Consider the following 26,087-nt stretch of genomic DNA (forward strand, 5'->3'; position numbering starts at 1 on the left):
GGTGGAGATGGGTTTTTTACTATCTTCTAACCGTAAAACGCCGCATATGGGAACGGGATATATCAGTCGTGGATTCAACCCTAAAATCACAATCGATTCCTTCACTCACAAGAACGACGATATCAAACACCATAAAATAACTCTTCTTCCCCAATATTTTCTCAATCACCGCCATAGCTACATCTCTCTCTCTTACCTGCTGGACCTCATCTCTAATCATCTGCACTGTTTCTCACAGGTATTCTATAATCTCTTACACTTAATTACGAAGTTATGACCTATATTGTTGAAGATCTGATGTTACTGCATCTTAATTAGCTGTCAAATTGTTATGTAATCGCTATCTGTTTATGTATCATTAGCTTACTTGATTGCTGATTTGAGTTAGGGTTTGGTTTATCTCTGTGGGCAGCAGGTATTAGGGTTTGAATGGCGGCAGAACTTTCGTTTGATGTGATTGAGCAGTTACTGGTAAGATTGGATGTGGAAGATCTGATCAGATGCAAGAGCGTGTGTAAGTCCTGGCACTCTTTGATATCCTGTCCTCGTTTCGTTAAAGCCCACCTGAACCATGCTTACGACAATGATCGTCACAATCCTCAACTTGGACATAGAAGGTTCGCTATGTCTGGTATTACAAATGTAGATGATTCGCTTTACATGGACGATACTCATATTGTTGGTTCTTGTGATGGCCTCGTATGCTTTTCTCCTGAAGATGTTGAATTTGTGGTCATCAATCCTTCCACTAGAGAGGAAAAGAAACTGCCAAATCCGCCTTTTCGCCCGAATATGGCTGAAATAATTATGACTAGAGAAGTGGTATGTTGGGGTTTTGGTTATGATTCATATGCTGATGACTACAAGCTTGTAGCAGGCTTCAGGCAAACTTACTCCAAAAAACGCACTCGTTTTTATGTGTTATCATTGAAATCAAATATCTGGAGAGTCATTGGAGAAGAAGTCATGTATAGGTGTCGTGAGGGTATTGACGGTGTCTTATGCGGTGGGGCGCTTCACTGGTTTATGGCTGCTGCAAAGAAGAAAGTAATCATATCTTTAGACTTATCCAAGGAGGAATTTAAAGAAATCTCCCTTCCTACCGAAGATGAAGAGTACAAATGGAATGGGAAACACCGACTCGGGGTTATAGAAGAATGTCTTTGCATATATTCATGTCGTTCACCTTTGTCAACTAACAAATGGGTGATGAAAAACAACAAATGGGAACTGTATAATGATCATAATTGTGAGGCCAAGTATGATGTTGCGCATCACTTGACGGGTAGGCTTCATTCAAGTATACATTACTACAGTCATGATGATGGTACCCGTGTGCCCTGCAATGGGGACTACATTCGTGCTAGTCTATTTGTTAAGAGCCTCGTATCTCCTTATCCCCATCTTAATAACTATTATGAGAGGCAAACGAGGAATACCAAGGTTCAATCTATATATATATATATGTCTTCTCTTTTAATTAATATATGTATTTGCTGGAGCTTATGTTGGTACCAAATTGTCCTAATTTCTGTTTATATATGCATGCAATACAGCAGAGGCAGGAACAGGAAGTAAATAAGAGTGTTGAAAGCAGTGCAAAGGGTAATAACATTAGAAAGAGGAAGAGGAATAGGTGCAAGACATATCCCAAGCATAAAAGGCCTCTCGTATGGATATAACATGGCGTACTTGTTGGATATAAGTTTAGTACTTGCCGCATATGGTTATTTATTATCCGCTATTAATAAACTGGTTGGACATATGTGTTATATTTATTAACAAATAACATTCATGCCCTTATTATGAAAATTTAGAAAAATATTGATCCTTTATCATTACCCAATGCGCTGATACAGATTGTCTACATACAATTTTTTTTTCACACCTAGAAGTATTCTCTTTAGATGGAACATGCGAACATGATATTTCAGTTGGCCTTTAGACTATGGGGGGGAGGGGGGGGGGGGGGTAAAGCCCTACCACGTTGCGTCAACGTATAACTTAGGACTTTTGGCATGTCGCAAACCAAAATAGTTTAACTTCATATTTGTTTTTCCATGTTATAAAAAACATTTTTAAGAATAAAACTCATTTTTTTTCTTTTTGACTTTAACAACTTTGGTTTCTTCATGGCATTTTTGATAATGATTGGTATAGTTGGGTAATTGCAAGGGTTTAACAATGGCCATTTTTTTAGGATTTTTATGGTTGTTTGTTAACTAAGAAGCAAACATCTGCCTCTTCCACACCCCATTTTTTATGCGGAATTGCGGACTAGTGGAGCCCACATCTGTTATGTGTCGAGCAATGACTCCAACCCAAGCCTCTCCACACCCCATAGTCTAAACAAGGCAAAGTCTTGCATAGACCAAAGCAAAAGTATAACCTACACATTATTCTTGAGTTCTCCCACCGACCAGTTCATCTAGTCTTACATTGATATACATATTAAACAAGGCAAAGTCTTGTATAGACCAAAGCAATAGACCCATTTAATATGCTGAAGTAATTGATAATCACCAAGGTTCGGGCTGACTACTTGTATGTTAACTATAGAGTTAAACATGTTATGGATCATTATTTAAGTTACACAATCATGGTGCACATGTAGCGGTAACTAGGGCTCGACCTTATTCCAGCAACAGTTTTATTTATATCTTTTATATAGTTTGTTTCTGGTTTTATAATAATACAGCGGGATATCAAAACAGTTAGAGAAGTAATTTGATCCAAAAATCCAAACACTATTCTTTAACCGGACCACAACTTTAGTAAACATGCAGTACATCATAAAACACACAATCAAGGCTGAATAACTCAAGTCAACCGAAACAGTATAGAAAGCCCCACAAAATATATTGCTGGATCAATCAGTTATGACACCGAGGAATTGTTATTTTACTAAGCGATTTAAAGTACGCTTTTGTACATCATCAGCCAAAACATGGGGAGAAGTGGAGAACACAAAGCCTCCTGATCGTCGAGTTCAATCCACCGCAACCACCAAAGCTCTTGACAAGATAATAAAGCTTGGGGTTGGATTTTATTAGGTTGTCCTACAGATTGTGGGTGAAATTAAAAGTATGATGGTGAAGTCAATTTTGGTTTTGGTAGTTATGAGGTGGCACTAGATACTTAGGGGAGTGGGGCGCCTCCGTGGTGGCCGGTGACCATGCGAGGAACACCGCCGCCACCCGTGTCCACCACGCGTGGTGTTTATAACGCGTTAACTATATCACGCGTGAAGAAATTAGTAGTCGTTGCATTTTTTGAAGGTTGGAGGAGTTTGGACCGTTGCATGTTTGAATTTTATATTAAAAATAAACCCTTAAACACAATATATAAATCATTCACTTTAACCTTTACACTATGTTCCCGGGTCTCATTTAACAGGGGAGGGGAAGGAGAATGAATTAAGAGAGAAAAGGAGGGAAAAGATGTGATTTTTTTCGTGTTACCGAGTGTAATGAAATGTAGAGGAAAAGAGAAGAAATCAAGCATTTTATGTGTTCCCGAGTTAGGAGGAAAAGAAAAGAAAAGAACAATTTTACCATTAGACCCTTTAAACATAAAACATTTTAATTAACATTGCGTCATGTATCAAATTGCTCTTTTTCCATGAAAATAAGCAAGCTTTTCAAATACAGATGATGGTAATTGAAAGCCTCACTTTTTTTCTATGAAAATGTTGATGCTTTATAATGATTCGGAAACAATATTTGTTTCAATAACACTTTATATAAATTTGAACAATAATTTGGGCAAATGCCAACTCGTTCCCATTATATAAATTTGAACACTATCTGTACATCAGTAGCAGATATGCAGTAAAGAGGTGAAGAAACACTAGATAAATGGTCGGAACCGAGATATCTAGGGGGTTCGAATCCGCATAAAAAGGTTAGTTCCCACTCGATTGATTTAGATCTTAACAGACCTTCTCTTCCGGTAATTCTGCAAAAAAGAAGCACCGTTAGCCTCGCCAAGGGGAGAAGAGGGTTCTCTCCTTGACCCGACTCCGGTGTGAGAATAAGTATTGGGAAATGAAGAAGAAGATGAATTTAAGAAGTCAATGTAACTTAACTTTCATACCTGAATAGTTCTCTTATTTATAACCGGGAATCTTTGGGCGGGAAAACCCGTTAGTGAAAAGAAAACGGAAAATGCTAACCCCGTAAGCGGTTATGTTTCCTTCCGTTAATACTCTCGATCCGACGTGATAGCACACGGATCGTGGTTTTGATCGAAGGCTAGGGATCAGCCACGTGTAAAGTGGCTAAGTGGAGATTACCCTTCATTTGCATGCATCCATTGTGATTTTAAGGACGACTGATGTAGTGACACGTGTCCAGACGGTTGTAACCGTCTTGGTGGTGCACGATTGTATTATTTCTAGAATACTACTGCTGTAATATGGTGTGACACCTTATCGTGTGGAAGCATGTGAATAAATCCCAAGTCTGGGCAAATAATATCCAAGTCTGGATATTAAGCGGAAGTATCTAACTCTGGATTCTTATCCCTTATTTGGTGTAAGAGAGGCGCAAGGTTTTATGATTCCCTTTGGGCGCAAGCGTTGACTGTTGTGGGCCTTTTAAACCTTTCTTTTGTGAGACCAGTGCGCGGCCGCGCAGGGTGCCAAGCTGAAAATTAAGGCTGTGGTATGGTCCCGAGCACTTATTTATAAGGTTTTGGGACCTTACCCCTTCAAGTCCCCCCAGTCTAGTGTTGTACTTATGTAAGTAAGTGGAGCACTGGACTTGTGAGAGGGAAATGCTTTTGGGCGCGAAAAATAAGGAATCTTCTATGAGAAGATTTTATTTTGAAGGTTTTGAAAATCTTTGACTTTAGTGGATAGTATGGTCAGGACTGTGTGACAGGCTGTCATTGTCAGGTACGTTTTACTATCCGTGTTTTTCACGCGCGCGTGCAAACACGTGTGTATTTTTTCTGCTGTTTGGGGACCTGTGATATCCGGAAAAATCGCTGTGACGGTTACCGATGCTATTTATTGCGATAAGTATATAACGTTTGAGTAACCTCTTCGTGCAATCATTGTTTTATTGAAAACTTTTCCCCTTCCTTTCTTCTTTAATTGTTTGAGAAAGAGGTTGTCAATCTTTCTTCTTCTTATGTCAACTGGAGAATATCACGAAGATTTATCGGAGGAAATGTCTACTGAATTTCCACCGCTGAAATGGCCTAGGGCAACTTTTGATAGCTTGGTTCAGAACTTTAGGTTCCCGGAGACCTGGGGTGCCCGGTACCCTGAGGAGGGTCAGACGGCAGCAGATGCTCCGGCTGGGTATATTACTCTGTTTTGGGATTTCTTTTGTGAAGGCAACTTTCGCTTGCCTGCAACAAAGTTTTTCCTTGAAATTCTTGGTTTTTACAACATTCATCTCTCTCAACTGCATCCTATTGGTATGGTTAGGGTTCGTCATTTTGAGTTTGTGTGTCGGACCATGCATATTGAGCCGACCGTTCCCCGATTTAGGGTTTTTCATCAAATGCATTGTACCCAGGGGTTTTATTCCTTTGTTCAGAGGGCATCTGCGAAGAAAATTTTGCAGCATCCTCCGAAATCTTTCCATGATTGGAAATAAAAATTTTTCTTTATCAGAGCCGGAGTGATTCCGGTGAGGATGGTTTTGAGGGGAAAAGAAGATGTTCCCGTGGAAACGCTTCGGACCCCTTCTGACGAGAATTGGTACCAGGATCTGAAGGAAATTCCTAACATTGTTCTGCCTGAGAAAGCCCTCGTCGGGGCTAGTATGAGTTTAAACTGGAAGATGGACCGGGACGACAAGCCGGTGTATACGGAGGGAAGTGTTGGAACAGGAAGTGTTGGAAGATTTCATCACTAGATACAATAAAGAAGTGTTGGAAATCGGCGGTGTTCACGAACAATTGATCAGTGCGCAATTCAAGTACGCGGTTCGATGCGATGACATGATCAAAGTTTTATCTGGAACAGAAGGCCTTCCAACAAGTTGGGAGAAGATAATGGCGGCAGCCAAAGTTTATGCGCAAACGGAGAAAAACCTCACAACAAACAGGCCACCGCCACCACACAATAGGCCCGCGGATTTAAGCTTATCCAGTGAAAGGAGGTTTAAAAAATTATGGCGTGAGTCCGGAACAGGAAGCCGTTCGTCCGAAGACGCTCGTACAACAATTAACAAACTCTCCGCGCAGCGGGAGAGCAAACAGGAAAATAGGGAGAGACATTGGACTCCCCTAACAAAGACCCCGGCAGAGGTCTTAAGTATTGAAGACTACCAATTCAAGCCTCCGGTCCCGATGAAGAGTAAACGTGGACAAGACCCGGCGCAGTACTGCGAGTATCACAAAGACAACGGGCACACCACTAACAATTGCATCTCTCTGCGTACAGAGATAGAGAAAGCTCTCAAGAGTGGCGAATTAACGCATCTACTCCAAAATGTACGAAAAGAGATTAAGCAGATAACCCGAAGGGAGGAGGGCCCAAGTAAACGGGCAAAAACTTAAGTAACAGTTCTATAAGCTCCCCGTGGAAAGACATGATTCATCGGACATGGCGGAGATACCAGAGAGTAAGTTAAGTCCCATATAATTATTACAAAAACTTTGTAAAGCTTCTGTGCTCTATCCATTAATAAAATTGCAAAGTTTCTATTATTTCTGTTTACAAAATGCATGCAATTTCTTGTAGTAAGCGCAAAAACATTATGGTAGTTACAAAACAAGCTCCATGCGCGGTCAGTGATCACATCACAAACGACCATAAATCCACACATGAGCTTTATACCAACTTCATTCGCCTTACTCGATAAAAGCAATTGTACTCATGCAAAATATTGTAAAATCAAACAAATAGAAACATGTTGTTCTCAAACGTACGAATACGTCCTGAACATTTAAACACGACAGTGTTTAAAATACTAGCGCAACAACGCACCGCCAAAACAGGGATTTACATCCCGCATATTACATGAAATTGTTCAAATACAATTTTAAAAACAAACTACCCTAAATCTTCACCCTCATCCGGGAAGATTTCCTTTAATCGCGTCACGTGGTCATCCGACTGCAGTGCTGCGTTTATCAAATCCATAACTGGAAGTTGCAAATTATTAAACTCTGTCTTCATGGAAGCAAGCGCGGCGCTAGTATTTACGCCAAAAGTCGCAGACTTGCTATCATCCCAGCTAACTTTTAAGGCACTTTTTACAAGTTGGGAACATTCAGCGTATCCTTGTGCATACCCATCACGTCGCGCAGCAACCATTAAATCAGCAGCGGTCTTATCCAACTCATCAGAGTTTAATACAGATTCCGCAACCTATGAAATCAAAGCAAAAACAAGTATTAACAAGTACTTTCCACAAACAAGAAGGAGAGAAGAAACTTACGCACGCAATTCCGCGATCTTTCAACCAGGACATATCATTCTTTAAAGGTTCAAGCTCGCTTTCCGCTGTAACCCGCGCCGTTTCAGAATTTTCTAATTTCTCCTCAACCTCAGTCAAACGGCGGGAAGTTTCGGTATTTTCGGAATGCGCAAGCTCCAGATCCTTCGTAAGTTGTTCCTGATCAGAAACCAAAGCAGTAAGTTCTTTCAACTCTTTATCTCTAAGGGCAAGGGTGGCTAAAACTTGTACCTCTCAACATTATCTTTTTCACAAATCTTTCTCCAATTTTTACGTTCCTCAGAAAGGAGAGCAGCTTCAGCTTCCGCTTTTCTTTTCCAACCAGCAACAGACCATTCCTCAGTCTTACGCTCAGTTTCAAACTTGGCTTGATCATCTTTTAATTTAGCCATCAGTTGAGCCACACGTCTCTCATCTTTGGCAAATTTCTTCTGAGACGCCATAAAGGATTCCTGCTCCTTATGCATACTATACCACTCACGTACTATACGGTGAGTGGTAGAAACATGAGAAGCAGTTTCTGCGCAGTAAGACTGGTAAGTCTGCTCATAAGATCGACCTTCCTGAAATTTAATTTCCCCATGTGGAAGTGTCCCTTGCAACCAATCTTGGCACACGTGCCAATCTGAGAAAGTATCACCTTTCTTCAAGTTCCAAACGGGGGTGTGAGGATCAGCAACATCTTTCTCCATGTAAGTCCGATAATAGTAATCTCCCAAGGTTTCCTCTGGGCGGATCGGAGAATGTTTACTAAAACCAGCAGACAAATCTTCTTCCTCAACTGTCAGCTTCTCAACAGGCTCTGGCATAGTATCAGAAGGTTTAGGAGAAGTTTTCTCAGTTGTTCCTTTCCCCAATCATGAGCAACCTCAGGGGTCGGGGGATTATCAGCATCATTCACCACACTTGGATCACCACCAGCAGGTTTCTCAGCTTCAACAGTCTTCTCCCCACCATCATCTGCAACACCTGTAGGTTTCAGCTGGTCAACTACAGGAGCATGCGGGGGAGTGGAGGGAAGTTCTTCATTCTCCACAGATTGCGGTTCTGTGGAAATAGGAGTAACAGTAACCTCTGAAAAAATAAAAAAAAAATTGTAAGGATCTAATCCGCATAAGGAAAAATAAGGAAAGACGCCACTTACCAGGAACAGATTCTGTAACAAAGGCATCAAGGTTTCCCCTTCTAGTAATTTTCTTCCTCTGAACTTTTTTAGGAGGTTGACCCTCCGCATCAGCATCAGTTTGTTTCCTTTTGTTTGCTCCTCTTTGCACCAAGTGCTCAGGACTAGACTCTAAATCAATTGGATCCTCTGAGTTGGATAGAGGAATGTCAGCAGAATCCTTCGATTCTGGTTTCAGTCGCCTAATAGTAATTGCAGGCGCAAGACCCTCCAAAGTATCAGAAACCACCACATAATCACACCAGTTGTCAGAAGAATGGCGCATACCTTTCTTCTCCCCAACATTTTTAGCTTTAGAAGATTGAGGCTTCTCAGCATCACTCTTTTTCGGCGCGACATTACTAGCCGTTGCGCGTTTTTTCTTCTCAGGGCCTATGCCCAATTTCAATAACTCACCTATAAAGCACAAAGAACAATTTGCTCAAAGGCACAATAGTAAGAAAACAAACAGTATGCACAATCTTACCTACACCAGCAGCAGGCTGTTCAGACATATCCGCATCCCGCGTAAGAGCAAAATTCCTCACAATACGATGGTACCAAAGCTCTTCGTTAGGCTTTTTCTTAATGGTACCCATTTCCCCCATTCTCTTTTATATGCAACAACATACAACGAAACAACTGCAAGAAGAGGGAAACATGTAAAAAAATAAAAGAGGAGAAAAGGGGGGGGGGGGGGAGGGGAAGAGAAAACCAAGTCATACCATGACCTCCCTCCGTATACACCGGCTTGTCGTCCCGGACCATCTTCCAGTTTAAACTCATACTAGCCCCGACGAGGGCTTTCTCAGGGAGAACAATGTTAGGAATTTCTTTCAGATCCTCGTACCAATTCTCGTCAGAAGGGGTCCGAAGCGTTTCCACGGGAACATCTTCTTTTCCCCTCAATACCATCCTCACTGGAATCACTCCGGCTCTGATAAAGAATTTTTTTTTTTTTTTCCAATCATGGAAAGATTTCGGAGGATGCTGCAAAATTTTCTTCGCAGATGCCCTCTGAACAAAGGAATAAAACCCCTGGGTACAATGCATTTGATGAAAAACCCTAAATCGGGGAACGGTCGGCTCACTATGCATGGTCCGACACACAAACTCAAAATGACGAACCCTAACCATACCAATAGGATGCAGTTGAGAGAGATGAATGTTGTAAAAACCAAGAATTTCAAGGAAAAACTTTGTTGCAGGCTAGCGAAAGTTGCCTTCACAAAAGAAATCCCAAAACAGAGTAATATACCCAGCCGGAGCATCTGCTGCCGTCTGACCCTCCTCAGGGTACCGGGCACCCCAGGTCTCCGGGAACCTAAAGTTATGAACAAGGCTATCAAAAGTTGCCCTAGGCCATTTCAGCGGTGGAAGTTCAGTAGACATTTCCTCCGATAAATCTTCGTGATATTCTCCAGTTGACATAAGAAGAAGAAAGATTGACAACCTCTTTCTCAAACAATTAAAGAAGAAAGGAAGGGGAAAAGTTTTCAATAAAACAATGATTGCACGAAGAGGTTACTCAAACGTTATATACTTATCGCAATAAATAGCATCGGTAACCGTCACAGCGATTTTTCCGGATATCACACGTCCCCAAACAGCAGAAAAAATACACACGTGTTTGCACGCGCGCGTGAAAAACACGGATAGTAAAACGTACCTGACAATGACAGCTTGTCACACAGTCCTGACCATACTATCCACTAAAGTCAAAGATTTTCAAAACCTTCAAAATAAAATCTTCTCATAGAAGATTCCTTATTTTTCGCGCCCAAAAGCATTTCCCTCTCACAAGTCCAGTGCTCCACTTACTTACATAAGTACAACACTAGACTGAGGGGACTTGAAGGGGTAAGGTCCCAAAAACCTTATAAATAAGTGCTCGGGACCATACCACAGCCTTAATTTTCAGCTTGGCACCCTGCGCGGCCGCGCACTGGTCTCACAAAAGAAAGGTTTAAAAGGCCCACAACAGTCAACGCTTGCGCCCAAAGGGAATCATAAAACCTTGCGCCTCTCTTACACCAAATAAGGGATAAGAATCCAGAGTTAGATACTTCCGCTTAATATCCAGACTTGGATATTATTTGCCCAGACTTGGGATTTATTCACCTGCTTCCACACGATAAGGTGTCACACCATATTACAGCAGTAGTCTTCTAGAAATAATACAATCGTGCACCACCAAGACGGTTACAACCGTCTGGACACGTGTCACTACATCAGTCGTCCTTAAAATCACAACGAATGCATGCAAATGAAGGGTAATCTCCACTTAGCCACTTTACACGTGGCTGATCCCTAGCCTTCGATCAAAACCACGATCCGTGTGCTATCACGTCGGATCGAGAGTATTAACGGAAGGAAACATAACCGCTTACAGGGTTAGCATTTTCCGTTTTCTTTTCACTAACGGGTTTTCCCGCCCAAAGATTCCCGGTTATAAATAAGAGAACTATTCAGGTATGAAAGTTAAGTTACATTGACTTCTTAAATTCATCTTCTTCTTCATTTCCCAATACTTATTCTCACACCGAAGTCGGGTCAAGGAGAGAACCCTCTTCTCCCCTTGGCGAGCCTAACGGTGCTTCTTTTTTGCAGAATTACCGGAAGAGAAGGTCTGTTTAGATCTAAATCAATCGAGTGGGAACTAACCTTTTTATGCGGATTCGAACCCCCTAGATATCTCGGTTCCGACCATTTATCTAGTGTTTCTTCACATCTTTACTGCATATCTGCTACTGATGTACAGATAATTCCAAGGGCCAAATAATACTAATATTTTGACAAAGTTGATGGGGTTAGAAAGTTGAATGTGTAGGGTTAAAGTTCTAGTATGCTTAGAGTCGAGATTCGGTATTTAAAACAACATAAAAGTAAGATATGAGAATAGCATGTGAAAATAATCATCTTCAACACTTAACCCTTGTATGACACTTGGTAACCACAAGGGTTATGATAATGTTTTCATGAGTTGAACACCCATAAGAATCACAACAAGGTTTAGGTCTTAGGTGATGTTCTACTACTTTAACATATAAACACAAGTTCAACATCAAAGGTTCGAATGAGTGTATATATATACTTAGGTTAGGTACTACATATTATTTAGTCCAATAATTCAAGTAGGAGGTAGAAGATTAGGATCTTCATTTAGGCACCTTGTATTATCATAGATGTCATGTATGGGGTAGGAAGGACATGCTTCCATTTAGGAACCCCTTGAATGTTCACCACTTCACTTGGTGTAACAACAACCAAGGAGGGTCACGAACTAGGATTTGCACAATAACATAAACAACCTAACTATAGAGAAATCATCAAATCATGTGAGGATTGTATGTAGGACAACCCAAGTCGTTCCATAATCACTCATGTATCAAAGGCTATGTTTGACATGATTTGTGGGTTGAAACCCTAAACAAAACACCAAGTTTATGAGGTTTAATCCTCTGATTTTAAATGTCTCAACCTTGTTTTTAAGCTTAACCAACCATGGGATAAGTTGTAAGCATTAGGACATAGGTATGAGATGTGTTGAACACAAGTTACATAGGTTTAAACAAGTTTTTGATGAACATAAAAACAAACAGAAAGTTTATGGACGATTTCGGGGCATTTCCAGGTCTGATTTCTCCAAGGAGAAGTCTAGGAATCGAACCCCATGATTATCCAAGTAAGTAGGAAAAAGAATCAAGTGATTTCGTTAAGAAATGAGTGAGTTATGCTCATTTTCGTGAAGGGGTGTCAATCTGCTCGAACCCTTGCTTTCAGCTACGGTTTGGAGGATGTTTTGAGAGTTTTTAGTGTTGCAAAAGTGGTAGGGAGGCTGGTTATAAGTGGTATTTATAGGGGGAAGGATTAGGGTTTCAATGGGTTGGGCTTTGGAAGTGTTTAGAAGGGGTTACACCTTGAAACTAGCCCACAAAGCCCAACTATATGGGGCTGAATTTTGCTGAATTGGGGCTGCCATATTTCTTTATTTTTTTATTCTTTTAAAACATTATAATGAGTAATTTTGTTAATTAAATTGTGTAATAATATGCAACAATGTTTCCCCTAACTTGTAACAAGGTGAAATATGAAATAAAACATGATTTAACTAGGTAAAAAGTGTAATGTACAAGTATGTAACATGTTTGTAAGTGACAAGTATATGTCACATATTAGATGATTAACCGTTGTATAAATAAGCATATTATTAGGGGTTTTTAGGTAACAATTTGAGGACAAGCATGGACATGCATCGTGAATAAGTATCGTATAAGTATGAATTACAAATAAGGATTCGATGTACAATGAATTCCAACGTATGAACATGTATGAATATGTAGATGGCAAATTTAAAGAAATACGAATTTTATTTATGATCCAAGTCTCGGATTTTACAACGAAAAGACAACTACAATAATACAAGATTTCCAAAAATAGCATTACAAGGCGAGCTTTCTAATTATGGAAAGTATGAAAAAGCAGGGCGTTACACCAAAAATAAAATTAAAATGTGAAATTACATGATAGCCCTTCTACTTAAAATCCCTCAATGACACATGTCCAATTCTTATTCCTTCCTAGACTTTCTAGGAAAAATAGACTTTCTACCCAACTCCTACTCTATATATATATATATGCTGGAGTGTAAATTGTCCTAATTTCTGTTTATATATTCATGCAATACAGCAGAGGCAGGATCAGGAAGTACATAAGAGTGTTGAAAACAGTGTAAAAGGGTAATAACTTTAGAAAGAGGAAGAGGAATAGGCGCAAGACATATCCCAAGCATAAAAGGCCTCTCGTATGGATATAACATGGCGTACTTGTTGGATATAAGTTTAGTTGGATATAGGTTTAGTACTTGCCGCATATGGTTATTTATTATCCGCTATTAATAAACTGGTTGGACATATATGTTATGTTTATTGACAAATAACCATTCATGCCCTTATTATGAAAATTTAGAAAAATATTGATCCTTTACCATTACCCAATGCGCTGATACAGGTTGTCTACATACAAATTTTTTTCACCCCTAGAAGTATTCTCTTTAGATGGAACATGCAGACATGATATTTCAGTTGGCCTTTAGACTATGGGGGGGGGGGGGGGAGGGCAAAGAGGTAAAGCCCTACCACGTAGACGCAACGTATAACTTGGGACTTTTTCCGATAAGGTCATTGGCATGTCTCAAACCAAAATAGATTAACTTCATATTTCTTTTTAAGCCCCTCCACACTCCATAGTCTAAACAAGGCAAAGTCTTGCATAGACCAAAGCAAAAGTATAACCTACACATTATTCTTGAGTTCTCCTATCGACCAGTTCATCTAGTCTTACATTGATATATACATATTAAACAAGGCAAAGTCTTGCATAGACCAAAGCAATAGACCCATTTTATATGCTGAAGTAATTGATAATCACCAAGGTTCGGGCTGACTACTTGTGTGTTAACCATAGAGTTAAACATGTTATGGATCATTATTTAAGTTACACAATAATGGTGCACATGTAGCGGTAATTAGGGCTCGACCTTATTCCAGCAACAGTTTTATTTATATCTTTTATATAGTTAGTTTTTGGTTTTATAATACAGCGGGATATCAAAACAGTTAGAGAAGTAATTTGATCCAAAAATCCAAACACTATTCTTTAACCGGACCACAACTTTAGTAAACATGCAGTACATCATAAAAAACACAATCAAGGCTGAATAACTCAAGTCAACCGAAACAGTATAGAAAGCCCCACAAAATATATTGCTGGATCAATCAGTTATGACACCGATGAATTGTTATTTTACTACGCGATTTAAAGTACGCTTTTGTACATCATCAGCCAAAACATGAGGAGAAGTGGAGAACACAAAGCCTCCTGATCGTCGAGTTCAATCCACCGCAACCACCAAAGCTCTTGACAAGATAATAAAGCTTGGGGTTGGATTTTATTAGGTTGTCCTACAGATTGTGGGTGAAATTAAAAGTATGATGGTGAAGTCAATTTTGGTTTTGGTAGTTATGAGGTGGCACTAGATACTTAGGGGAGTGGGGCGCCTCCGTGGTGGCCGGTGACCATGCGAGGAACACCGCCGCCACCCGTGTCCACCACGCGTGGTGTTTATAACGCGTTAAATATATCACGCGTGAAGAAATGAGTAGTCGTTGCATTTTTTGAAGGTTGGAGGAGTTTGGACCGTTGCATGTTTGAATTTTATATTAAAAATAAACCCTTAAACACTATATATAAATCATTCACTTTAACCTTTACACTCTGTTCTCGAGTCTCATTTAACAGGGGGAGGGGAAGGAAAATGAATTAAGAGAGAAAAGGAGGGAATATATGTGATTTTTTTCGTGTTCCCGAGTTTAATGAAATGTAGAGGAAAAGAGAAGAAATCAAGCATTTTATGTGTTCCCGAGTTAGGAGGAAAAGAAAAGAAAAGAACAATTTTACCATTATACCCTTTAAACATAAAACATTTTAATTAAGCTCAAACTATCCAGACACCCTATCTGCCTATTTAGACACCCTTTGCCTCGTATAGGCCTATACGAGGCATATAGGGTTACATCAAAATCAGTGTCTGACAAATGTCACTTCTGGTTTGACTGCTTCAATATGCCTCGTATAGGCCTATACTGGGCGTATAGGACCCCTCGTATAGGTCTCATATATGACCCTTTGCCCCTTGTATGCCTGTATAGGCCTATACTGGGCGTATATAAGGTTTTTTTTTTAACAAACATTTTATACAATATTAATCGTTTTAGCAAACTTTTATACAAAAACAAGTTTTTATTTTAAATAATTAATATTAGGACCCCTCGTTGGTGTTTTTTTGAGTTGAAAAATGGATGTTTTGGTAGGGTAATATGATTGTTTTTTGAGGGTGATGTTTTTTTGAGTAAAAAAATGGGTGTTTTGGTGGGGTAATTTGAGTTGTTTTTTAAGGAAAGTTTTATTTTTTTATAAAAATATTTTACCGTTTTCAAGATCGGCCTTTAAAAATATTCGATCGTAGAAATATTACATTGTTTTTAACATATAGTGTAGTATGGGTCTCGTATAGGTCCCTTATAGGTCTTGTATAGGCCTATCGACGTATACGGGTGTTGTATCATATCCTATAGTATCATATCGTATTGTATTGTATCGTATAGTATAGTATAAGTCTCGTATAGGTCTCGTATAGACCTATATGGGACCTATACGAGACTTATACTATACACTATACGATACAATACGATACCATACTATACGATACAATACGATACTATCGTATCATATAGTGCAGTATAGGTCCCTTATAGGTCTTGTATAGGCCTATCGACGTATACGGGTGTTGTATCATATCCTATAGTTTCGTATCGTATCGTATCGTATAGTGTATAGTATAAGTCTAGTATAGGTCCCCTATAGGTCTTGTATAAGCCTATAGGCCTAAACGGGACCTAAACCACACCTATAGTCCTATACGAGTGTTGTATCTTATCCAATAATCTAGTATCGTATTACATTGTATCGTATCGTATCGTATCGTATAGTGTAGTATAAATCTTGTATAGGCATTGTATGGGCCTATGGATGCAGTATCGTATCCTATAATATCGTGTTGTATCGCATCGCATCGTATCGTATAGTATAGTGTAGTATAAGTCTCGTATAGGTCTTGTATAAGCCTATCGTGTTGTATCGTATCGTATCGTATAGTATAAGTCTCGTATAGGCATCGTATAATTAATATTAGTGTTATTATAATTAATATGAGTTTTTTATAATTAATATTAGTGTTATTGATATTAATATGAGTTTTTTATAGTTAATATTAGTTTTATTGATATTTAAAAAGAGAAAATAAAAAAAATAAAAATAAACGCCCAATATAGGGCTATACTGGGCGTCTATGTGGATCAAAAGACCATTATACCCCTGAATTAGGCCTATACTGGGGGCAAAACAGGGTTATAATGGTCTTTTGGACCCCTCATATAGGCCCAGTATAGCCCTATACTGGGCGTCTATTTTTATTTTTTTGTTTTCTCTTTTTAAATATTTAAAAAAAGAAAAAAAAATAGACGCCCATTATAGGGCTATACTGGGCGTATACTGGTGTCCAAAAGACCATTATAGCCCTGTTTTCCCCCAGTATAGGCCTAACTCAGGGGTAAAATGGTAATTTGAATTATATACATACGTCTCATATAGGCCTATACTAGGTATATAAGAGAGGCAAAAAAGACCAATTTACCCCCAGTATAGGCCTAAATCAGGGGTTAAATGGTCTTTTTTCGCCTAGACGCCTAGCATAGGCCTATACGAGGCATATACGAGGCAAGTAAGACAAAATATGACATAATCAGAGATTCTCTTGGAAATTGAAAAAGTTAATACGCCTCGTATAGGTCTATACGAGGCGTCTTGAAGGGTGTGGAAATAGGGACTTGGGTGTGTGAATATGTAGAACCTTTAATTAACATTGCGTCATGTATCAAATTGCTCTTTTTTCATGAAAATAACCAAGCTTTTCAAATACAGATGATGGTAAGTGAAAGCCCCACTTTTTTTTTTTCTATGAAAATGTTAATGCTTTATAATGATTCGGAAACAATATTTGTTTCAATAACACTTTATATAAATTTGAACAATAATTTGGGCAAATGCCAACTCGTTCCCATTATATAAATTTGAACACTATCTGTACATCAGTAGCAGATAAAACTTAAAACAACAATTCCAAGGGCCAAATAATACTAACATTTTGAGAGATAATACACTTGTTACATATTATATAATTCAAAGAGAAAAATGCCCGGATAGTCCCTGTGGTTTCGCCTTTTTTCACCTATAGTCCCCAACTTTCTAAAACTACCCGAATAGTCCCCAAGTTTTCATTTTTTGTTCCCGGATAGTCTCTGTGTCTAACTTCAGTTTGTTTTCTCTGTTAATAGGGTGTGAAATGACAAAAATACCCTTTCCTTAAAAGACCAAACCATAGGGACTATCCGGGCTTCTTCATTTTTATTTATAAAACCCCACCACCACACTTCATCTTCAACCTCCACCCACCATCACCCTCCTCCACCCTCCACCATCACCGCCACAGTCGCTCTCCATCAAATGGGCCCACCAAACATATATCTTCTTCTTCAATAAACCAGTCCCCTGCCTCATCGTCCCATGAAGACTGTTACACCACCACCACCCTACACCGGAGCTTCCTTTGGCGGCAGATTGAGCCACCGGCGGTCGATTGAGCGGTGAAATCGGACTGGAGATAATGGTTGCAGGTGGGTGGTGGTACGATTGTGGGAGGTGAGGATGATGGTCGTGGAGATGATGGTTGCGGCGACTGGTGGTAAGAAATGGTTTAAGGTCAGATGGAGAGTGGGTGCTGCGGTGGTGTGGGTTGCTATGGTTGGTGGTGGTTTACTGGTTCGATGACTTGGTGATGGTGGTTCGACGATGACGATGGTGTAACAGGTGTGGGTTTTTTTTTTCAATACAGGGGTAGTATCTACTTCAGCTATGAAAGCAATAAACAAAACTCATGTTAAATTAACAATATTCAATGGATTAAATAAACAAAACCCACATTGAATCGTAAATAATGTTGAAGATCAGACTATTATTTAGGCCCAAAATTTGAAATTCAAGAAAATGAGAAAACAGAGGACAATAAATGGTATTACAAAAACATACCTTTTTGTTTTAACACTGCAATCGAACAAAAAATTGTAACTTTTATCACAAAATGGTATTAAATAAACATAATCAACTTCAAATCTTTGAAAATATTCAAGAGCAGATGATGATTTTGACCCCAAAAAAGTATAATATATAAGAAAGTGAGAAAGCAGAGCACAACAAAAATGTTCTGGTTTTAAACCTGCAATCGAATCGAACAGGTTGAGGCATTGAAACGCGCGGATCAGATTAGGGAGAGCGAGGAGAGATAGAGGGAGAGAGAGAGAGAGAGCGCATCGAGGAAAGAGGAACGACGGAGACAGCGGCACCGCCGTCTGCGGGGTGGCGGTGACTTATTTTTCCGGCGGATGAGGGTTAACGACGGCAGCAGCCGCACCGGCAGCGGTGGTAGATGGTGATGGAGAGTGACTGTGGCGGTGATGGTGGAGGGTGTGGGAGGGTGATGGTGGGTGGAGGTTGAAGATGAAGTGTGGTGGTGGGTTTTTATAAATAAAAATGAAGAAGATGCCCGGATAGTCCCTATGGTTTGGCCTTTTAAGGAAAGGGTATTTTTGTCATTTCACATCCTCTTAACAGAGAAAACAAACTGAAGTTAGACCCAGGGACTATCCGGGAACAAAAAATGAAAACTTGGGGACTATTCAGGTAATTTTAGAAAGTTGGGGACTATAGGTGAAAAAAGGCGAAACCACAGGGACTATCCGGGCATTTTTCTCTAATTCAAAATTAGAAATTTAATCTTTCAAATCTTTGAACACTATCTGTAGATCAGTAGCAGTTATTGGGGGAAGTATGTTTCGACGCTCGATACGTACCTACGCTCGTTACGGATGACGTCGACTAAGTAATAAAGATATTATATATTAACGACTACCTACGTTTCGACGCTCGATACGGACCTACGCTTGTTACGGACGACTTCGACTAAATAATAAAAATATTATATATTAACTACCTACGTTTCGACGCTCGACGCTCAATACGGACCTACTCTCTCTGTGTACATCAAATCAATAATCCAACTTAAAGGATAAAGATAACCATTAATAACTGTGAAAAGAACTTGCATACTTCTTCTATCATGATTCATTTCAATGTGCCGACATATTAAGCAACAAACACCCACCAAAAGAACCTAATAAAGCCACTTTCTCATGATAGTATCACTAGGTTGGTTGGCTGGAATGCTAGATAATCCATTAGATACTCAAAACCATTTTTAAGACCAACAACTGATTTTTTTTAGGCAAATTGGAAATAAATAATCCGAACTCACTGTTGTTGGCCAATAATAATCCCAACTCATTTAATCACCAATAATAATCCGAACTTTTCACTTTAGTTTGTATAATGATCCCAGTTAAAAAAACACTAACTTGGTTAAAAAAATGCTGATGTGGAGTGACGGGTGGTCCGTAGGACAACCCTTAAAAGGTCTAAACATAACGCACATTCTACATTTTATCCGGTTATTTGCGTGAATTAGGTAATCACAAGTTTATGACGGTGCAGGTGTTAAAGTGTACAAAATGCGGGTTTAAGGAAGCTTGAAGGATGCGAGAGGCTGGCGTGATCGAGATGTGTGGAAATCAAGGAAAATGGAGGAATTATGAGCAAAGGATCACTCAGAGCCGTAAGCTACGCCACCAGGCCGTAGCTTACGGCACATATCATGTACAAACACTGTGCACCGTAAGACAGGAGCCAACGGGCGTATGGAACCACTGCTCACCGTAAGATACGGTCACCCGCCGTATCTTACGGCGCAGACTGATCTTGGAACCCACTGACCACCGTAAGCTACGGCAGGAGGCCGTAGCTTACGGCGCTGATCGACCCAAAGATGTAACCGACGCATTTAAAGCCCATTTTATGAAGGATTATGATGTCTAATCATGGGGATTCGGTTACTACTTGAGGAAAACGAGTGGGGGACTATTTAGGAGGCACTTGGGAGTTAAGAAACATCATCTTTTGCATAATCTTTCACTAGAATCAATTGGGAAGAATCTTGGCACTATATTTCTTGTCTTTGTTGGTGAAACTTAAAAACATTGTTTGTTATTTCTATTTCGTCATGATGTGTGTTAAAGCCATGAGTGGCTAGGTACTTTAATGACTATCTTGTGGTGAAGGTTTGTTTAGACTTTTGTGTTCTTGTTTGCATTTCTAGAATATCAATCTCTTTTCATTTAAATTGATTGTTATGGTGTGTAATCGATTGTTAGTAACAGGTTGATTCTTATTTTAAACTAATTAGAAACCATACGTTCTTGGTGCCGTTGGCAATCGGGATATCATGGGTATAGTTAGGTTTGGGTAAGGGTTGATTGATCATCGGGTGACAACCTCACGTTCTCGGAATCTGAGTACTTCGTCCCCTTTCATCACTGCAATTGGTTATGCATGAACTATGTCTATGTAGTTCTTTCTAGTTAAATGATTAACACAAAAGTTGAAGCAAACCGGATACACAAGATAGTCGTTTATTTCTCAATTGTTTACAACTTCAAGTTTCATTTTGCAAAGTAGTTAATTAATCTTAGTTTTTAAAACCAATCAAATCAAAACAACTCGTGAATTTTATTTTCCTTGCAATTTAGTGTAATTTTAGTTAACTTAGATAATTTTCAAATAACACATTTTCCACAAACTCCCTGTGTTCGATACCCGCTTACCACTATTTACATAGTTGTTTTTGGGATTAAATTTGATTGTGACCACGACATCACGTCAAATTTTGGCGCCGTTGCCGGGGAGTAGTGCGCAACGTGTGTTATTTTTGTCTTGCTTTTTGTTTGTTATTTTTCTGGTTTACGCGAGGTGTGTTTAGTGTGCAGGTATTTACAGGTGCATGCGTACTAGGAGCTCTCACAAGCTATCACCTTTGGCATTTGATCCGGAAATCGAGCGAACTTTGCGAGCAAACCGAATTTTGTTACGAGAAAACACAATCAGTAGTTCACCAACAACACCAATTACACCACTTCGATACATGGAGAGAGATCCACCACCACCCACTACGGGTGAATTTACCTCATCATTCATGCCAACATCCACTCAACCTTCACCTAACACTACCATTCCACCAAATACTACCGAACCCACCATACCTCAACAGGTTACACCAACCAACACCACACAGCCCATTACTACCCAAGAAGAACCAACCGTCACCTTTAACCCTTCCACTACTATACCACCATTATCCCATTTTTTCCCGGGTGCGGGTCCCTCGTATTCGAGCCATACTATGGCACCAATTTCGTCTATTGTCCATGCTACACCGTATCGACCACCAAATCAATCGGGTTTCCAATACTCGACTATTCCATTTGGGCAATCATCGGGAATTCAAGGAGATGGGTATGATGAAGGTTATGAGGAATTTGAAGGTTTTGATGAAGAAGGATACGGTTATGGGGGTGATGGAGATCAAGGGGAATTCGGGTATATGCAAGGCCAAGTACAAGTCATTCCAAATGTTGGTGGAATACAACAACAACAACTCATTCATCAACATATTCGGCCAAGGCCACAAGGGCCGCAATTGCAACGTCCGGTTCCTTTACAACAAGTTCGACCACAAAATGTGCAACCACAATTTCCAAGACCAATTCAACATCCACCGGTGCCACAACAACAATTTCAACAACCGAATGCACCACAAGGACCGATGCAAAGACCAATGGGTCAAGTTCGTCCAAGGGGTCGATTTGGTGTGCCAAGGAGGCATCTTAGGGAAAATGCGAGGGGAATTGAAGCGCATTTTAGACCGGTGATTACTCACAATCCTTCACCGGTGGTTATTCCTCAAAACAATCAAGGAAGAACATTTGAGGTAAGGACCAACTCCTTACAAAGTTTGCCGAAATACAAGGGTCAAGCAACGGAGGAGCCGTATTTCCATTTGGAGGCCTATGACTCAATTTGCAATACTCTTGGGAGTCAAGGTTTTTCGGCCGATGATATCAAGTTGGTATTATTTCAATTTTCTTTGGAGGACAAGGCAAAGAAGTGGTTCTACACTTTGCCTTCGGCATCTATTTACACTTGGGCGGAAATGCAACAAACATTTTTAGACGAATTCTACACCGCCCAAAAGACCAATGATGCTAGGAAGGGGTTGAGGAGTTTCCAACAACAACAAGGCGAAATGTTCCATGAAGCCTTTGAGCGCTTTAATATGATGATCAAAAATTGTCCACATCATGGAATTGAGCTTTGGGAATTGATGAATGCTTTCCATGAAGGTTTGTGTGCCGAAGATGCACGAGATTTGATGTCCATCACAAATGGAACTTTCGGCACAAACTATGAATATGAGGATTGGGAATTTTTGGAGCAAATGGCAATCACCTCAAAGAGGAAGGCGCAAGCATCAAGGAGAGCACGACCGGCCGTTACTCGAACACAAGTGCACGCGGTTGATGACGGTAATATACAAACTTCTAATCAAATTTATGACGTTTGTGCATTGTGTAATGAAATAGGTCATGCGGCGGAAAATTGCCAAGGAATGGTTGAAGGGCAATTTGAAGAAGTTCACGCCATTCAAGGTCAAGGAGGGGGTGGTAGAAATTACAACATGAATTCTAACACTTATCACCCCGGGTTGAGAAATCATCCGAATTTTCGTTATGGGAACCCTTCGAATCAATCAAACCCGAACTTTCAAGGTAGCCAAGGGAATTATGGTTCGCGCCAACCTTACAATAATCAAGGTGGACATAGAGGTGGGAACAACCAAGGATACCAAAGGCAATACCAAGCGGGTCAAGAAAAAGGGGGGTCTTCGGGTGGAAATGAAATGATGGAAATGTTGAAGAGTATGCAAGTGGAGATGCAAAAGAGGAACCAAATGGATGACGCACGCATACAAAAGGATGAGGCGCGAGACAAAGCAATCCAAACTTTGACCACTCAAATGGGTCAACTTGCAACCGAAGTGTCCGAATTGAAGAAGGGTAAAGGTCAATTACCAAGCGACACTAAGGTAAATCCATCTCACGGTACGTCAAGAGGTAACAATGTTAATATTCATCATGTGAGTGTTTTGAGAAGTGGGAAAGAGTATAAAACCAATCCTTCACCGGATTTGGTTGAAGGGGTGGTTGAGGATATAACGGGTCAAGAAAGTGAGGAAGAAAACGAACCACCCATTGTTTCGTCTAAAAAACCCAATTTTGAAAAACCCGAAATTATTAAAGAAAAAGAAAAAGTAAATGAGGGTGAGGGGTCTAGTGAAGTACCGTTTCCTTCGGCCTTGCTAGATCCGGGTAAAAAGAATTTTATTTCAAAACGGGGTCCTCAAAAAGAGGAGATGTGGGAGGTATTCAAACAGGTTAAAATTAATCTTCCTCTACTTGAAGCTATTAAACAGGTACCCGCTTACGCCAAATTTTTAAAGGAATTGTGTACTCAAAAGAGGCAACAAAAAGTGCCTAAATTGGTAGATTTGACGGAGCGGGTAAGTGCGGTATTGAAAGGAGACCTTCCTCCTAAGTTACAAGATCCGGGAACGCCCTTAATAAATATTCAAGTTGGAAATTTTCAAACCACAAGGGCATTGTTGGATCTTGGAGCCGGAGTAAGTATCCTACCGGGGGGTTATATGACCAATATGATTTTGGTCCATTGAAGCGGGTCGAAACAACGGTTGTATTAGCCGACTTGTCTCACAAGCTTCCCCGGGGTATCGTACGGGATGTTATAGTTAAAGTTGATGAATTTTATTATCCCGTTGATTTTCTTGTGCTAGATTACTCATCCGCGGACCCAATTCAACAACAAAATGTTATTTTGGGTCGGCCATTTTTGAACACCGCACATGCTATTATTGATTGTCGTTATGGCACAGTTGACATGACATTCGGTAATAGAAAAATGAGGTTGAATGTTTTTACTAACGGTACTAATGTGTATGGTGATGAGTGTTTCTTGGCAGATTTTATAGATGGCTATGACCCGAAGGTGTTCGAAGAAGAAATTTTGGGCTCTTGTGTTTGTGATATGTCTTTGCAGGTTCATACATGCGAGCTAGAGGTTGAAGAGAAGGAGCAAGAAGCTCTCGCGGTGAAGGAAGGAAGTCCACCATGGACTTATCAAACGGATACATTACCGGTGGAAATTGATTCGGGCACAAAGCCTTCTTTGGAAAGTCCACCAAGTGTAGAGTTGAAGGAGCTACCAAAGCACCTAAAGTATGCATTCTTGGGGGAGAATGATACCTTACCGGTAATCATTGCTTCCAACTTAGAGGTAGCTCAAGAGGAAGAATTGATGCGGGTGTTGAAGGCTCATAAGGCGGCGATTGGGTGGACGATAGCCGATTTAAAAGGTATTAGTCCATCCATTGTGATGCACAAGATTATTACAAGCGAGGATGCAAAGCCGACCCGTGAAACACAAAGAAGGTTAAATCCGAATTTGAGAGAGGTGGTGAAGAAAGAAGTCATCAAGTGGTTGGATGCGGGGATCATTTACCCCATTTCGGATAGTGCATGGGTAAGTCCGACACAGGTAGTGCCTAAAAAATCCGGCATCCAAGTAGTGAAAGATGAACAAGGTGAGCAAATCGCCACCCGCCCGGTAACCGGGTGGCGAGTGTGTATTGATTATCGCAAATTAAACGCGGCTACCTCAAAAGACCATTTCCCGTTACCCTTCATTGACCAAATAATTGAAAAACTTTCCGGTCAAAAATATTATTGCTTTTTGGATGGGTATTCGGGATATAACCAAATTGCTATTCACCCGGACGACCAACACAAAACCACGTTTACATGTCCATATGGTACATTTGCTTTTCGGCGAATGCCATTTGGACTATGTAACGCCCCCGCCACATTCCAAAGATGTATGATGAGTATATTTTCGGATATGGTCGGGGAGTCTCTTGAAGTATTTATGGACGATTTTTCCATTTTTGGTCCAAGTTTTGACTCTTGTCTTAATGAATTAGAAAAAGTTTTAAAAAGGTGTGTTGAGACAAACTTGGTACTAAGTTGGGAAAAGAGCCATTTTATGGTTCAAGAGGGTATTGTTTTGGGGCATGTCATTTCGGACCGGGGGATGGAGGTAGACAAAGCAAAGATTCGGGTAATTTCATCTTTACCCCCACCAAAGAATGTAAAGGGGGTGAGATCTTTTTTGGGACATGCGGGGTTTTACCGAAGGTTTATTAAAGGCTTTAGTGTGATCACAAAACCTTTATGTAACTTATTATTAAAAGATGTTCCCTTTGATTTTACTGATGAATGTTTGCAAGCGTTTCATGTTTTGAAGGAACAGTTGGTGAAGGCTCCCATTTTGCAACCACCGGATTGGTCAAAGCCGTTCGAGATTATGTGTGATGCTAGTGATACAACTATTGGAGCGGTTTTGGGGCAAAGAGTAGATAAAAAGCCGGTGGTGATATACTATGCAAGCAAAACATTGTCCGAGGCGCAACTTAATTACACCACAACCGAGAAAGAATTATTAGCGGTGGTGTATGCCTTGGACAAGTTTCGATCTTATATTTGGGGAAGCAAGGTGATAGTGTATTCGGATCATAGCGCGGTCCGATATTTGATGGAAAAGAAGGATGCAAAACCCCGGTTGATTCGTTGGGTGCTTCTACTACAAGAATTCGATCTTGAGATTCGGGACAAAAAAGGGTGTGAAAATGTTGTTGCGGATCATTTGTCCCGAATCCCGTTGGAAGGTGTCGATGACCCAAGTGAAATAAATGAACGGTTCCCCGATGAAGATTTGTTGGCCGTCTCCACTTATGTTGCACCTTGGTATGCCCA

At 40.1% G+C, this 26,087-nt stretch overlaps 1 protein-coding gene and 1 non-coding gene across 7 annotated transcripts; one reads left to right on the plus strand and one right to left on the minus strand.

Annotated features, from left to right (window-relative positions):
• Positions 1–13,420, plus strand: LOC110911084 (F-box protein CPR1). Of its 6 annotated transcripts, none has more exons than XM_022155666.2 (3): positions 1–238; positions 413–1,443; positions 13,273–13,420. In XM_022155666.2, the coding sequence occupies exons 2-3, from the start codon at positions 430–432 to the stop codon at positions 13,321–13,323; spliced, it is 1,065 nt and encodes a 354-aa protein (XP_022011358.1). In that variant the 5' UTR covers positions 1–238; positions 413–429; the 3' UTR covers positions 13,324–13,420. The 6 variants fall into 6 exon arrangements, with proteins under 6 accessions (XP_022011358.1, XP_022011357.1, XP_022011354.1 ...); XM_022155665.2 differs by having other exon boundaries at positions 13,270–13,412; XM_022155662.2 differs by lacking the exon at positions 13,273–13,420 and adding an exon at positions 1,557–1,841 and having other exon boundaries at positions 2–238; positions 389–1,443.
• Positions 13,421–22,403: 8,983 nt separating this feature from the next.
• Positions 22,404–22,509, minus strand: LOC118487802. The gene has a single exon (XR_004882745.1). It is a non-coding gene; the product is annotated as a small nucleolar RNA R71 (small nucleolar RNA).
• Between the last annotated feature and the right edge of the window lie 3,578 nt (positions 22,510–26,087).

The sequence above is a fragment of the Helianthus annuus genome, chromosome 15, assembly GCF_002127325.2.
Source record: "Helianthus annuus cultivar XRQ/B chromosome 15, HanXRQr2.0-SUNRISE, whole genome shotgun sequence".
Lineage (NCBI taxonomy): Eukaryota > Viridiplantae > Streptophyta > Magnoliopsida > Asterales > Asteraceae > Helianthus > Helianthus annuus.

Bases quoted from the DNA above. Each gene is read 5' to 3' on its own strand.
- LOC110911084 (XM_022155662.2), top strand. From the start codon at position 430: ATGGCGGCAGAACTTTCGTTTGATGTGATTGAGCAGTTACTGGTAAGA. The intron at 1,444-1,556 runs GTTCAATCTATA...CATGCAATACAG, and splicing joins GGCAAACGAGGAATACCAAG to CAGAGGCAGGAACAGGAAGT.